The sequence below is a fragment of the Nannospalax galili genome, unplaced genomic scaffold (assembly GCF_000622305.1).
Source record: "Nannospalax galili isolate Female #2095 unplaced genomic scaffold, S.galili_v1.0 scaffold14, whole genome shotgun sequence".
Classification (NCBI taxonomy): Eukaryota; Metazoa; Chordata; class Mammalia; order Rodentia; family Spalacidae; genus Nannospalax; species Nannospalax galili.
The window spans coordinates 3581685-3597897 of record NW_008336953.1 but is presented as its reverse complement, the minus strand read 5'-3'; the positions used below and the strand labels follow the sequence as shown (position 1 = coordinate 3597897).

Here is a 16213-nt window from a genome sequence, read left to right as displayed (position 1 = left end):
TTATTTTGATATATCACAGTGAAAGATTTATCGTCCTCTTTTTTTTTTTTTTTTTTTTTTTTTTATTAAAAAAAAAAAAAAAAAAAAAAAAATCTATCTTTAATTATAACACGGCTTTGATTCATGTATTAGATCTATTCATATGAATACATACTCACATAGGCATAATACAGCGCTATGTGAATATACAAATCATTCTGTAAACTCCCTGGGAAAGGAATATGTTTATGGGAAATGGAAACAGGGCAGAAAGAACTGTACCTCAATGGACACGGCCCTGTTCTTGGTGCTGACATTGTGGATCTCCTCAACAAACAAGCTCTGCATGGTAGAACCATTCATGGGGGTCTGAGGGGACTGGGGGGCTGGAGCTGGCCTGGGTGCAGAGGTTACTTCCTGTGTGGCTGCTGGGGGGCTGGCTGTGCGGGGACCAGTCCCACCAGGCACATTCAGCAAGGCGGAGGAGTGCTGGGAGGGCTGGATGACCACAGGGGAGCTCTGTGCGTGGTGAACTGTCATGGCTGACAGGGGTACCACCTCCGGCTTCACATCACCAGGGCCTCCTGTGCCAGTGTGCCCGGAGGTGTGGGCTGCCTCTTCCTGATGCTTTAGGACCTCTGCAGCCGTGGCCTTCTCCATGGCGACGTACTGTGCAGCCTGGGCTGCATCTGTGCTTTTCAGGAGTCCATCAGTGACGTGCCTAGGGGAAACCATGCACAGGGTTTTAACTGATGAAATGTGTCCCCTCCGTCCTGTCTTCATGATGTAGTTGAATACCATGCATCCCATCACCTGGTTAGGTATACCATGCAACCCAACACGGGGTCAGGTGAAAACATTAGAAAATTCAGAGTAGTTGCGGGGTGATGGTTTCCACAGCAACTTCCTAAAGCCATAAGGCCTCTGTAGTTCTTTCTTCAGAAGGTCTCTTTTGTCTGTGTGTGCCTGTGAGGTAGGCGTATGTGAATTCATGCACATGGCAGTCGACAACCTTCCACCTTGTTTGAGACAGGGTCCCATTGTGGCTACACGTGCCTGCAAGGCCGGAGAGCTTCTGGATATTTTCCTGTCTGCGCCTCCCATCTTAACTGTAGATACTCCTGTTACAGAGCCTGCTTTACATGGCGTTTGGGGATTCGAACTCAGATCCTCACGCTTTGCAGTCAGCACTCCAACCTACTAAACCATCCCCAGACCCAGGTGATGATCTTGTTCTTTTTCTGGTAGCACTACTGGGCCCAGCCCTATGTCAGTCCCTCACCAAACAGCAAATGTGTGTCTGTCAACACTCACTCCTCTTCCTGATCCTGGCCTGCCAAGCTCTCAAATACACTCAGTTCTTGCTCAAACATTTCCAGAAACCTCCACACTCTCCTTTCCCTGGTAGACATATCGAAGAGCCTCAATACTCCAATTTTCTCATTGCTACTTTTGTAGCTCAACTTGTTTCTCTTATCTCTACCCGGGCTCAACCAAGTCTTTCTGGTTTTTAAATTAAAAAAAAATTTTTATTGTATGGGTATGAGTGTTATGCCTGAATGTGTGTGTGCCATGTCATGTAGTGCCAGTGGAGGACAGAAGAGGGCATCGAGTCCTCTGGAACTGGAGTTACAGACAGGAGTTAGCCGACATGTAGGTGCTGGGATTGGAACCTGGGTCTTCTGTAAGAATAGCCAGTGCTCTTAACTGCTGAGCCATCTCTCTAGCCCCTCAACCAAGCCTTTCAACTTCAAGGTCAACTGTGACTCCAAGATGAAGTGTGTTTTGTCTTCATCTTCTTTTGTTTTGTTGGGGCCATTTTTATTCTTATTTTTGTAGTTCTGGGGATTGAACTCAGGGCCTTGTGTATGGGACACAAGTGTTCTACAACTGATATTTTGAGACAGAGTCTGTGTAGCTCATGTTGACCTTGAACTTGTGATCCTCCTGACTTTGTCTTCTGAGAGGGAGGATTATAAGAATGTGTGACCTTGCCTGGCACTTGGAGTCGTTCCCTGCTATCTGTTCATTTCCACAGAGGCTGCAGTTGAAAAGACAGGACTGTTGGAGTCAGACATCCCTGTGTCTGAGTATCAGTTCCAACATGTTCTAGAATGCTGTGAACGTTACCATACTGTCTCAGACTCGTCTGTAAAATGTAACGATGACAACAGTGATCATGCCTTCTTTGCGGGCTGGTGCTAGAATTAATACTGTAAAGATATGTCCAGAGCTATGTTAAATACAGGGCTTGACCTGTGAGCTTAGAAGTTCTGCAATCACTTCTTATTAAAGTGCTTTCTCTTTTTCATTGATTTGAGCAAAGACTTTACATTTTCTCCCTGTGCTCTGCTACTCAGGTCTGTTCTATTTCTTTTGCTTTTAGCTTTACCTATTCCAATCCCTTTAATCTCCATGTCACATAACACACTATCCCATCTTTCTTAAGAACTTGTATCCACTAGAGATAAGACAAACACTGAACTTTAACACCATGTGCTGGATGGAAAAACATCCTTTTAACTGTTTTCAGAGAGAAGTAAGACCAGACAGTGCTCCTGGCAGCGGCTCTTTTCACATAATGATGTTAGCTTGCTTTAGACTCCATGGGTTACTACATTTGGGCAATAGCTCAATAAAGAAATACTTTAATTTTGGGGGGGGGTAGCAGAAGAAAAAATTCTTTGGGGGGCTGAAGAGATGGTTAAGAGTACTGATTGCTCTTGCAGAGGACTGGGGTTTGATTCCCAGAACTCACATGATGGCTACGAACTGTCCTTAACTCCAGTTCCAGGGGAATCCGACACCCTCTTCTGACCTCCGCAGCATTGCACAACACAGGTGCACTCACATACACGCAGGCAACTCACACACATAAAATAAAAATAATAAATAAAATATATTTAAAATGAAATTCTTTGGGGTAAATGAAAATGAACGACCACACGGGGAGCAAGTAATAAGGAGAAATGGCTTCAGATGCCAACTTTGCATTGTTGTCTTTAGCTCCGAATTCCTTTGGCATCCTGGCATCTGAGTGTGATTCTCTGCATCTGTTTTGGAGAGCTATTCCCAAAGTGGTTTACTTGAGGTCGTTTGTTGCTGGAAAAAAATCTAACTTGCTTCTTATGATTAGTTAACTATACACTTAATAATTGATTTCTCTTTTTAACATCTGACAGTGTCATTACAGATAGGGATTAAAATTCTCCCGAGAAAGTTTCTGATACCTTACTTCTACGAGAGACCTGTTCTTTTCTTTTTATGCCTCTCTTTCTTTCTTTCTTTCTTTCTTTCTTTCTTTCTTTCTTTTTCTTTCTTTCTTTCTTTCTTTCTTTCTTTCTTTCCTTTTCTTTTCTTTTCGTGGTGGTCAGAAGGACCAAACTCGGGGTTTAGCATATCCTGGGCAAGTGCTATACCACTGAGCTATACCTCAACCTTTGTAAGCACTTTTTCCATAGATATAGGATTCTAGAATTTTCTGTTCAGTGCAAGTTAGAGATCAGTCAGTGATTCTTCTGGCTCTCCCTCCACAGTGCTGCTCTTTGATAATCAGGTTCACTTAAGAACGCTTAGTCTCTTCCCTAAGTGCTCTCAGATGCCCTTTCAGTAGATAATTGGGAAAAAAGTTTTTTTCAGTTTTATATAACTGAAGTTATGTGGCCCTGAAGTGAAGGTGGGTAAAAGACTATTTTAATCTATTCTTCAACTTCAAAATGTTACTGGAAGAAAAAAGAAAAAAACTCCTGCAGTTGATTCTCATTTTAGTTTTTGAGACAGGGTCTCACTACGTAGCCCTGGCTGGCCTGAATTTATTATTATTTTTAAAAACTACTTATCTATTTTTATTTTTAAATTTATTTTTGGTTTTGCAGTGCTGGGAATCAAACTTAGGTGTACACGTTCTATTACTGAGCTACAGGCCAGCCCATGTCTAATAACTAAAACGCTATAATGGGCCTGATGCAGCAAATCTGTGTTGAAGAATTAGAACCTCAAGCCATACTGCAACAGAAGTTAGGGGGCTGAAAGAGTTGTGGCTACTTTGTAGGATGCCAGAATAGTGGTGAAGCCACAGAACTGGAAATAAGCCCTTGCAGAGGAGCAGGAGCCCAGAGCCCACGACCTCCACCCCCACCTTCCCAGCCCACCCCTGCAGGCTGCCTGCCCCGGGGGCCTCTCGGTCACCTCCGCAGCACTGTCAGGACATCTGTCATGCTCCTCACACGCTTCAGGAGGCTGTCCAGCTTGTGCGGCTCCTCCTTCAGGAACCGTACCGCCTCAACTTCTATGCGCAGCACCGCACGCATCTTATTTTGCAAGGTTGGGAATTCTCCTAGGGACCAAACCAGCTGGTGAGTTATAGAATAAGGAGGCAGAATATAGTACCCCATGCCCTGACGTAGGGTAGCACTGAGAAGCACACGTGGGAGATGGTCAGTTAAGGGCACAGAAGAGGGTCAGAGCAAGAGGCCTCAGTCAAGGTCCTGGCCTCGTAGGCTCATTTCCTATTATTTTGGATAAGGCCAATGGAAAGATAGGGGTTGTTTTCAGTGAGCTTAGCAAGGTGTGCTGGCATACTGTAAGAGCTCCAAAAGAGAAAAGTGAATAGAAAGTTTTAATTGTATCACTTAGCCTTTGAACTTCAGCAGCTGGTATAAAAGTGCCTTGAAGAAGGCAGGATGGGTGCCTGTTCTGTTCCATGATGTATCTAAGAGCTCTGAACAGTGCTGACATGTACAGGTGTTGGATAAACACTTACATAAATATAAGTGTATGTATGAGGGATCATTTACTATTTAAAAGTTTACTTATTTATTATTTATTTTTAGAAACAGGGTCTCACTATATTGTTGAGGCTGGCCTTGAACTAAGTTCAAGTGATCTTCCCACCTCAGTCTCCTGAGCCATTGGATTACAGGTGCCACCTTGCCCAACACACATTTGAAGACTTTAAAAGTCTTTTTGAGACAGGGTCTCCCAATAGCCCCAGCTGGCTTGGAACTTACTATGTAGACTGGTCTGGTTTCAATCTGAGAGATCCACTTGCCTTTAGAGTGATGAAATTAAAGGTGTGTCCCACTATACCTGGCTTGAAGACTTTTTAAAAACCCCAAGAAACCCACCTCTAACTTCTCCCTCCAGCAGAAGACTCACCTTTCAGGGTGGCCACAGCTTCCCCTACTTGCCGCAGGAGAAAAGCCCCATCCTCCACGTCTTTCAGAGTCACCACTCGGCCTGCAGATGAAGAGTCCTTCTTCAAATCCTCAACAAATTCTTCCAGCTCACTGTGGGGAAGACAGAAGATGGAATTGACATGGAGGTCCTCAGGGAGGACAACTGCGGGTTCCTTTGGTGTCCCAGCCTTGCCTGAGAAGTTCACTCAGGAGGCAGGACCACACTAGATAGTAGCTTGGCTTGGAATACTGCACGGATGGGTAAGGCCACTGCAGGAAAGCTTCCCTATGTCTGTCAGGCCCAGATTTGGGGGGGAGAAGGGGCAGCTTGTGGCTGGCTAAAGACACTCTTCATTTTCAGTGTTACTGACACTGGTCAGAGAGCAACGTGTGCCCTAGGTGACCAAGGAAAGGGAGAGACAGAGATGAAGGTGGCACTAGTGACAGAGATGGGCCAGGGAGCTGTGAAGGGACAGCATGAGGGAGCACTATACAGTGGTGTAAAATGAGATGCTCAGGGTTGTGATGGTACTTAGGGTCACTTGGGGTCAAATAGTTCTTTTTATTTTTTAATTTTTTCCAGGACTGTCCTATGCATCAAAAGATGTTTAGTTTTTGTAGCATTCCTAGCCTCTACCTACTGGGTGCCAGTAGTAACCTACCCCAACCCCAAAGAACTTGTGACACATGGAATATCACTTGACATTTTCACATGCCTCCTGGAAACAGAAAATAAAACTATCCTCAAAATCCTTGGTTGAAAAGCCTCTAGTATATTCTCCCTTCAACAAAGACTGACTCTCTCCTCTCACAGTTAAGAAGAGCTTAGAGATCTGATTTCTACTGTGTGCATTGGTGGTGTGCATGTACATTAGTGTGTCAATGTGTGTGGACAGATGTTAATTCCAACGGAGTTAAGTTAAGATCTTCCACTTGAAACAACAAAAACAACAACCTGTCCAGGCTCCATTGCTAAACCCTTCATAAACACCTGTTTGTATCCTTTCAGTTTGCCCATGAACTCAAGAGAAAGCTTTTCTTAAAGATTAGTGTGGAGAGAACGTCGAGAAATGAAGGGCCACTAGGTGGCAGTAAGTGAACGGAGATTGCGCCTCCTGGAACCCAAGCGGCGCCAGCAGCAGACAGAGCAAACACGCCAGTGAGGAGACCCAGAGCCCACCAGGTGAGGAAGCGGATGGAGCCAGGTCAGCTGCAGAAGGCGCTAGGGCAGGACGTGCCGTCTATTCAACAAGTACCAAGCCATACATGGCAAATCTGACCTCATCTGAGCAGGGAGTATCTGGCAATGTCAGTCATTCTAATATGGAAACACGAGATGAAATGATGCCCCTTTAGGACCAAAGGGGAAATCTTCAGCTGCCCAGTGTCTGCCCGGTGCTGTGTGAGCACGTCACAGACACCTCCAACAGCTGTCGTGGCTTGAGGTGGAGACTTCCAAACACCATATCCTACGAGGGGAATTTCCCACTGCAGGACTGAATGTCTTGACTGTACACCATGTCCAGTCCTAACAAGATTTGGTGGAACAGCTAAGACCCAAATGTTATTACCCCACACGCTTGTCCATGTCATTCTGCCTGAAACCCTATTTTGGTCTCCCCTACACATTGTACCTCCTGGATGACATAACCCTGCACCGAGGAGATCCATAAACTCTGCTTCCCCTTGTTGTAGAGCATGGAACCACAGTACTACTGTTCTGCCTGTTTGTATGATACCTACTTAGAGAAAGCATTTAAGGTCACTGTGCTGGACAGCTGTAGTTGTCAACTTGACACACTTGGTAGAGGGAGCCTCAACTGGGGAGTTTCCTCCATTGGACTGGCCTGTGGCTATGTCTGTGTGGCATCTTCTAGACTGTTGAGTGATGTGGGAGGGCCCAGCCCACTGTGGGCAGTGCCACCCCTAGGCAGGTGGGCCTGTATTGTTAAGAAGGCAGGGTGAGCAGGGGCCAAGGGAGCAAGCCAGTAAGCAGCGTTCCTCCATGGCCTGTGCTCCAGGTTCCTGACCTGAGTTCCTGCCTTGGCTTCCCTTGATGATGGACTTGCTTGTCAGCCAAATAAACCCTTTCCTCTCCAAGTTGGTACTGGTCAGAGTGTTTTGTCACAGCAACTGATGGCAAGCTAGAACAGTCACTTTTGTTAATTCTCAAATTGTAAATTAAACAATACAACTAAACACGAATACAGACCATCTTTGAAATGGTCGTTGATGTGGCTTTTGAAATATGACTTTGCACAATAAAATGTCATATATTTAGAGATGCTACCGCTTTTATTTATTCGACTTCTGTTAAAAGCATGTTGTTAAAATACATTTACTCTTACACTTGGAACAACAAAAACAAGATCTTGACTCCGTTTTTCTCCACTGTTTCTCCTCTCTGTCCAGCTCACAGGACCTAAGCCCAAGAGGCTCTGTAAGAGAACCTCATTTCTAGAGCTTAGAAGGACGAGGGGAGAGAGGGAAGTGAGAGGGGAGAGCAATCAATCACTACTTCCCTAATGTTAGAGTTACAGTTTCCACCCGTCTTTTACAATCCACACAGACCCACCTGGTTATCCTAATCTACATCTTATTTAAGGCATAAGGAACAATTATTCAAATATTTAAAAGATATATTAAACGTGATTATTGTTATTATTGTGGGGGTGGTGTATGATGTGTGAGTGAGTGCAGGGGTACACATGTGGAGGTCAGAGGACAGCTTGTGGATGTAGTCTCTAAGGCAGGAATAAAGTCTATGGAAGGCACCATACAGCACAGTCCAAATACGAGACAGCATTAGTATCTTCGATCCAATTCTCCCTGCCACACTGGATTCCCAATTTTCTAAGAATGTCCCGCCCTTTCCTGCTCCAGAGAGACGTGGGCTTCAGGGCTCCTTTGCTGGGACAGTCTTCAGTCTCTGCTGCCGAAGAAGTCCACCTGCCTCTAAGACCATCCCAACTCAATTTACCAAACTACTTTTGAACATACCAGAGCATGGCTGCTGTGCTTGGCCTGTGAGGTGCATTACTAACGTAGGTGAAGCTTCTTTGGTTCCTGGGCTCAGAAGCAATCTTTCCTTGGTGTGGGTTCACCTGGGACCTGTGAATCACCTGTTTGGCACTTTACTCCTGTTTATATTCTGTTTTACTAGACTGAAGATCTACAAGGGCTCTGTGCACACTTTACTCACTTATGACCATCCTGAAAAGTCAACCAGATACAAACCTCGTGATCTATTTGCTCTGGGAGCCTTGCTAGCTTATTCCTAAACTGGACCACTAGTCTCAGGACACTATATATACTAAAGCTGTTTTCTAAAAGTCCAAACAGAGAGTTATCCTAGATAACCAATGGGCACACACTTTAAAGGAGGATGTGTTCCTCTAATTTTACTAGAAAATCTGTATCAATGTTATTCAGTGAATGTATATAAAGAAGTTTTAAAGCAAAATCCTGAGACATAATTTTAAGTAACTGAGCCGTCACGAACACATTTTAGCCAAATAATGCCTTTCTACTGTTAAGGTGATTAACTTGGTCTATAAATTCATGAACTAAGTAAAAATTCAGATGTTTTGAGATGTGGATGAATGGTGATCTAATTTAATTTATTAGGAAAATAATAACTCAAATAGATTTTTTTTTTCTCAGACTGCCTAGAGTGATATTCTCACTTTAATTAAGCACACTGGGTTGGTATGTGAGTGAGGTAAACTGCAGCTGGAGAATAAGACAGATGATGGACAGAACACTTCCTGTCACGGAACTTCCTGTTATCCTGGGCACAAAAAATGTTTGCAAATTGTTCCTTTATCTTCCTTTGTCTTTGGGAGAGTTAAGCTTTTTAGACAAAAAGAGGAATAAAAAAAGTGTGGGGCTGGAGAGAGGTCTCAGCAGTTAAGAACACTTGCTGCTCTTTTTGAGGACCTGGGTTTGGTTCCCAGCACCTACATGGCCGCTCACAGCCTTTGTGGACTCCAGTTCCAGGGGATCTGATGCCCTCTTCTGGCCTTTGTGGGAATAGGCATGTAAGGGCAGGCAAATTCTCATACACATAAAATAAAAATAAATCTTAAAAAGACTGCCATTCATTATACTAAAAGGTGAACTATTTCTAGGGTAAACCTTTGTTGCATAACAAAACATGCATTAACATAATAGATGTGCTTGTCTCCTGATGGGAGAAATAAAACGACTTATTTCAGAAGAACCTGATGGATGCTTTCACTAAAGATGTTCTATAAGATTGTAACACCCAATGAAGCATCTTTCGTTCTGCATCAGACATACTTTACATTTAAATCTGTCTGCAAGTGTAACTACAGTGGACTAACAGTAGGATATCTACTGAGATTAAATACAGACTTCCCATTTATCACTGGGGCTTACTACTTACTCCTTTTCATTTTATGTGCTGCTGAGCCCTGGAAAATGAGCTTGATGCTCTGAGTGGTAAAGAGCCTAGTTCAGTCACCTGGGGACTTGGGTTTCCCAGGCTTGGATGGAGGACAACTTGGAATCCTGGATACCTGGATCAGCAGATATTTGGCATACACATTAGGGGCTCAATAAAGACAGGGAGAAAAATACCAAGTAAGCAGAGCACCCCTGTAAGCAAAGACAGTTTTCTGGTTCGGGTCGGAAAGCCAAACACGCCGCCTTGACTGGCACTCACCGTAACTTTCTGACGATCCTCTCCTCCTCGTGAAGGTACTTTTGCCTCTCTTGTTCCACCAGGGTGCGCTGACGTTGCACAGGGTCCTCCAGTCTCTTCATGGTCTCCCTCACTTTGCTGCTGATTTCTAGCTCAGCCTTCTTCATCATCGCCCGCAGCATCTCCTGGTTCTGCAGCTGTCAAACAAAAGAAATCAGTCTCAACTGGTTCTGCCTGTCTGGCATCACCAAGACTGAATGCCGCAGTCTTCAGAAGTAGATTTGGGAAGAGTAACCCACAGCTGAATCTTTATTTCAGTAAGAGAAGGGAGCAAAGACCGTATACGACTGCTTCCCCAAAGAACATCTGAGTTCTAGTAGCTAACTGACAGCTGAACTTTAATTTTGTGTCTTTGAAAAACTAGGACTTCTTTATGCCGAGCTATTACTTCACGTACAAGACGCAGAGACTCTAACGGACATGGTTGTATAGAGAGGAGCCAAGAGCACTCGCTTTGGGAGCCAAGTAGCCTTGATCAACCCCTAAATGCTTAGCCTACTTTAGGCATGCTACTTAGATGCCCTACAAAAATGGCCGTTTCATATTTTTTCAAAAATATTTCATTTATTATTTTTGTTTTATGTGTATACATGTACTGCCTGCATGTATGTGGGTGCATCTGTGTTGTGCAATGTTCATGGAGATCAGAAGAGGGTATGGGATCCCCTGGAATTACAGACAGTTGTCAGTCTCCATGTGAGTGCTGGGAATCAAACCCAGGTCCTCTGCAAGAGCAGCCAGAGCTCTTAACCACTGAGCCATCTCTCCAGCTCCCCCCACCCCCGTTTCATTTTTCTCTGATGACACAGGACCTGCTTCCCTGGGCAGGGCTACCCTGAGCTCATGAATACTGCTTGGTATAGAGTAGGCACTCAACCACAATTGGCTTGACTGTGGAATTTTTCAGAGTATCACTTAAGAGTGAATCTCTACCCCCTGGTTTGTACAGCCCCACATCCTTATACCGTGGAATCATCATGGCCCCTTACCACACATTCTCGGGATTGATGGTGAGAGTGATAATGATTCCCGACGAGACCAAGGTTCTTGGCAACGTACTAATTTCCCTGGATTTGACAAAGGCTGCATGTTTAAATAAGCCCACAGTTCCCACCTGGTTTCCATAATTCTAGTTTCTTGTCTCATGGAACATAGCACATGGAAATTGGTAGCCAGGCTTCATAAGATGCTAGTCAACATTTCTTGAGTTCTTGGGCAGAACAACTGTATATTTTGATATATTTATGAACCAAATCCCCTTGATCAGCTTCAACAGCAACTGTATTATACTTACTACATTACCACTGAAGTTCCCCCCACACAACCAGTTAGCAACTTTCAATTGCTTACATTGTTTTCTGGATTTCTGGGCTGTTCTCCCCTACTAGGTAACACCTCACAGGAGTGGGGATGCTGTTGTGGCCTGTTATCTCCACACACTGAGGGGAAGTGATGCTTAACCATGGTACCACTTGCTCAAAGCCTCACAGTGGTCTCCATTTCTTGAGTGAAGACAAAGTCTTTGAAGTTGGGCCACAAGCAAAGGAACCAGTGGGTTCCAGTGTCAGCCCCGAAAGGTGATTAACCAGCTTCCAGGAAGTCCAGGCCCAAGGACATGCTGTTGTCAGTCTCCATGTCTATCAATAAGGAAGTGTAGTAAAAGTTCACAGCTCTTGGATGGTGGTGGGGTTTTGGTGAGACAACAAAAACACTTAGCACCTGGCACAAACCTAGCTCTGAGTACATACCGACTGTTGTTATACGAGAGCAGAAACCTGGGGCCAGATAAGTGTGCTACTCTTACTGAGCTCTCTATGACTTATGTCATGGTCACGTTGCTTGGCTGATGCCCTCTCACTGTGCTCCTAAAATCGGCTAATATTTATCTAGAAGGCACCATTTTTGGGTTGTGGGGAGGCAGGACACAGAGGGCGCCTGTTCTGCTCTGTAGTTCCAGCTTGTCCTCCCTCCAGGCGTCCCTTCCAGTGTCTAGTTTCCTCTCAGGCACACTTCTTAAACTCTATACTTCCGCTACTCCAACATTCTTTCGGTTTTGCCGACCGGCTACGCTCCTTTTGCTACAGTGACATTGTACTGACTGTTCTACTTCCTGAAATGCTCTTCTCTCTGTGTGCTGGTTAGCGTTTGTCAGCCTGACACAAACCAGTCACTTGGGGAGAAGGCACCTCAGTTGAGGCGTTGCCTCCATCAGATTGGCTTGTGGAATGTCTATGGGGCATTTTATTGATTAGTAATCGATGTAGGAGGACCTAGCCCACTCTGGGCAGTGACATCCCTAGGCAGGGGGCCTGGGCTGTATAAGAAAGCTAGCTGAACAAGCCAGTAAGCAGCATTACTCCATGGTCTCTGCTTCAGTTCCTGCCTCCAGGTTCCTGCCTTGAGTTCCGGTCCTGACTTCCCTCAGTGATGGACTGTGACCTGGGAGTTGTAAAATGAAATAAACGCTTTTGTCCCCAAGTTGCTTTTGGTCAGAGTGGTTTATCACAGCAAGAGAAAACTTAACTAGAACACTCCCACTGGCTAATTCCCGAGCTAGAATGAGTCTCCAAGATGCCACGCCTAGCACACAGCAGAAACTCAAGCACAGTTTGAACAAATTAACTTAAGCAGCTATCTTGATAGCACAGAACAGTAAAGAACCCAGACTTTTGCTCTAGATGGTTGTATTAGGTAGTGACCCATGCACTATGTATATCCTGGGCTCAGAGCTAATGCTCAACCTTGTTCTGAGTGCAGAGATGCGGCAGGCCTACGGGTTAGCACTGGTTAGGTCAATGAAATATATACAGCAACAAGGTTTGCTATTGAAATTCCACGCCATGGAGCAAGTCCCTCAGAGCTCTGCTTTTGATGGGGGTGGAGGATACGATGAGTGGAGATGGAGACATAAGGTACAAAGAAATAAATAATTAAACAGTTCTAAGGGTTATGGGTGCCTAGGTTCTGATTTAATTGGTCTGGGATGCCAGTGGAGCGTTGGGAATTTTTTAACTCTCTGGGTGATTCTGTTTTGCCACCCAGGAAAACGTTATGGTCTAAGAAAAGGGCTCATGAAAGGAGAGATGATGTCACTGTGCCATGAGCTGGGGCACAGCGCTGTGCCACAACCATCCTGCCCACATCCTGCCCACAAACAAGCTCAAATAACACCATGGTCTTATTAGCAGTGAATATTAAGAATGGCTATCAAGCTGGGAATTATTGCTGGAATATTTTTCAAATTGAAATCTGAAAAGTAGAAAATATAAATCCCTCCTGATAGGTCATGTGACTTGTTCAGCCTCACTTGGCCCAGTCAGGATTAGAAAGAGGTCATTTTCCCACCCTTCCAAGTTGTCTTTTATCAGGACAAGGGAGTTTCATTCCCAGCTACAAGCACGCTTTTTACTCAGTAGGTAGATCTCAACCCAACACTTTCGAGACAGGTACAGACATCCTGGAAAAAGACAGCTACTGGAATATTTAAGCGAATCACTGCCTAGAAGAACAGAAGACAAGGCACTGTTCCCGAGTTCAAGGCTTTATTAACCTCCTTCCCAGAAAGAGGTGCTTTGTGGGATTCAGCTGAGGGTACTAAAGAGGAACTTTCCACAGCACCGTGGCTGACCTCCCGGCAATGAAGAGTGATTCCTGAAGGAAGAAATGCTGAGCGAGTCTCTCAGTTCACTTTTTAAATATCCCCCCCATCCATCCTGCCTGCTGTCCCCACCACAGGGATGCCCTGGTTCATCCCAGCACAGTGCAAAAAGACAAGCCGAAGTCAAAAAGTGGATCCACGGTTCTCTCCTAAGTCACTGTCAGTATCTCAGATCATTGGTAATGTTTGCGTTTCAGTTCTTAAAGAACATCAACTCTACAGAAAGACAGTTTACAAACAGCAAACTGTACCCATGTAAAATGCAGTTCCATGAGTTCCCAAATGTGCACACCAGTGTAAACACCACTAAAAGGATGGATAACATTTTCTTGTCACTCTAAAATAGTTCCTTTATATCTTTTCATCAATCCCCAACCCTCAGTCCAAGGAAGCCACTGGTCTTTAGTCACCAAAAAGTAGCTCCTCCTGGCCTTGAATGTCATGCTAATGGAATTATACAGTCATTCTCCTTTGAGTGGGCCTTCCTTCCTTCAGTGCTCCCCACCTTCAGTGCCAGGATGGAGCCCAGGGCTTCTCACGTGCCAGGTGGGTGCTCTACCATTCTACCACATCCCCGGTCCAGCACGTAGCTTTTGAGATGCCAGCACCTTGTTTTAGCAATTCACTCCTAAATGCTTACATCTTGACTTGATTCTGGTGATCTTGCTAAAATCACTTACTTCTAATAGTGTTTGTGTAGACTCCTTTCATGTGCAGTCTATGGTATGTGAAGCCAGGCATGTACACCCCCTACTCTCCCGTCAGGTACCCTGCTGCTCCAAGATATCTAGTCCAGTGCTAAACAGAAGCGAAAGGCAATTTCCCTTGCCTTGCTCTTGTTACTGGAATGTGTGGTTTTCGCTGTGGTAATATCGTTTTCTGTGGATCGAGGGTTTCCTCCTCCTCCAAGACTGTGGAGTGTATGTATGTGCACTGCAGGGGTGCAGTGTCTGTGGAGGCCAGAAGAGGGCATCAGATTTCCTGGAACTGGAGTTGTGCCATATGGGTGCTGGGAACTGAACCCAGGTCCTCTGCAGGAGCAGCCAGTGCTCTTAACTGCTGAGCTGTCTTTCCAGCTGTTCAGTCCTTAAAGACTGTCTCCTGCCGTGCCTTTTTCTTCCAATGAGAAATTGGCCTAATTCTTATTTATGTTTCCCTGTATGAAATGCCCTTTCTTCTTGGGCTGCTTTTGAGTTTTTCTATGTATCTTTGGTTTTAGCAATTTGTTTACAACTTGCACTGGTGTGTTTTCTTTTGTGCTTACCAGCCTGGGTATTTCACTGAGCTCTTTAGACTGTGGATTTGTAGCCAAACTTAGAAAAACTGCACACATTATGTCTTTTAATATTTTCCCCTTCCCTAACGATCCCAATACTGTTCCATGGGTCACTACATTTTCATGTAATTTCTTCTTACACTTACACTTGGACAGTTCCTATCACTGTGTTTTCTATCGCTTTTTTCTGGGCAGTGATTCATTTTTTACATCTATCCAAACAGTGCATTTTTCAGCTCTTGAAAACTCCACTTAGATGTTTTTCTACCCTGAACTTCTAGCACTGTTCCTGTTTTCTACTCTTCCTTGAGAATAATTATAAAAGCTTTTTGGAGCCCTTGCTACTGACACCATCACCTTCATCCCTTCTGATCAGTTCCAGCTGGTTGATTTTTCATAAGTCATATTTTTCAGATCTAGTAGCTCTTGATTAGGTGTTGGGCATGGAGTATTCTTTCCTTTATATGTTTTAAGTGTTCTCTGACAGCCCAGTTACATGTGGCTTACTTTGTTATTTTCAAGTTCTCCCAAGGAGAACCTAGTGTAGTCTTTTCTGTAGGGCTGGTTCAAAACTGGTGGTTACTCCTCTCCCTTCCGTGCCGAAGGTCTCTTCATTTTGCTTGTCAGATCTGGAACAGCTCCAGACCTGGGTGAGCTCTAGGAAGGTTTCAGCTTGAAGCCCCATACATACAGTCTTTGCCTAGATCATGGTCTGCTCCTAGTACACATACTTCGCTTATTACTCAATAGCTGACCCACAGATTTACACAATTCTTTCTTTGTGGACACTTTGATTTGGTACTCCATTCCATAAATTCTAATTGCTTTTATTTTATCTCTGTAAACTTCGATCTTATCCTGTCAACCCAGTAAGACATCCCAGGATTGCTGGAGGATCACATCTAGGAAGAGCCTCCAGGCAGACTCCCAGGTCAACTGTAGGTTTCACTTTGTTCCCAACTCGCCAGCAGCCCAGCCCCGGTTATCTGTTGTCTAGTGTCTGAAAGTGATGTTCCATCTCTTTTTGGTTCTCTAGCTGTCTACAATGGGAAGTAAGTGAAATGGCTTTCCCTCTTAGGTGGAAACACAATTTACTGAGCATTCTAAGCATACTTAGAATGTTCTTAGCCATCACATTTAAAAAAATATTTTATTTATTATTTTTGTTCTATGTGTATGCGTGTATTGCCTGCATGTAGGTTAAGTGTACCCATGTCGTACAATGCCTGTGGAGGACAGAAGAGGCTGTCAGATCCCCTGGAACTGGAGTCATGGACTGTTGTTAGCTGCCATGTGGGTGCTGGGATTCGAACCTCGCCTTTCTGCAAGAACAGTCAATGTTCTTAACTGCTGAGCCATCTCTCCAGCCCCGGCCATTACTTTTTTTTTTTTTTTTG

General features: G+C 44.5%; 1 protein-coding gene across 15 annotated transcripts in view; it reads right to left on the bottom strand.

Annotated features, from left to right (window-relative positions):
• Kiaa1217 (KIAA1217 ortholog) overlaps positions 1–16213 on the bottom strand; it is a 529925-nt gene that overhangs the window by 17833 nt on the left and 495879 nt on the right. For all 15 annotated transcript variants that reach the window (XM_017797805.2, XM_017797804.2, XM_029562900.1 and 12 more), the window contains 4 exons: positions 9844–10019; positions 5137–5267; positions 4168–4315; positions 262–700 (listed from right to left, as the gene is read on the bottom strand). In XM_017797805.2, the coding sequence (XP_017653294.1) occupies positions 262–700; positions 4168–4315; positions 5137–5267; positions 9844–10019 (894 nt within the window). The remainder of the gene's footprint in view (positions 1–261; positions 701–4167; positions 4316–5136; positions 5268–9843; positions 10020–16213) is intronic.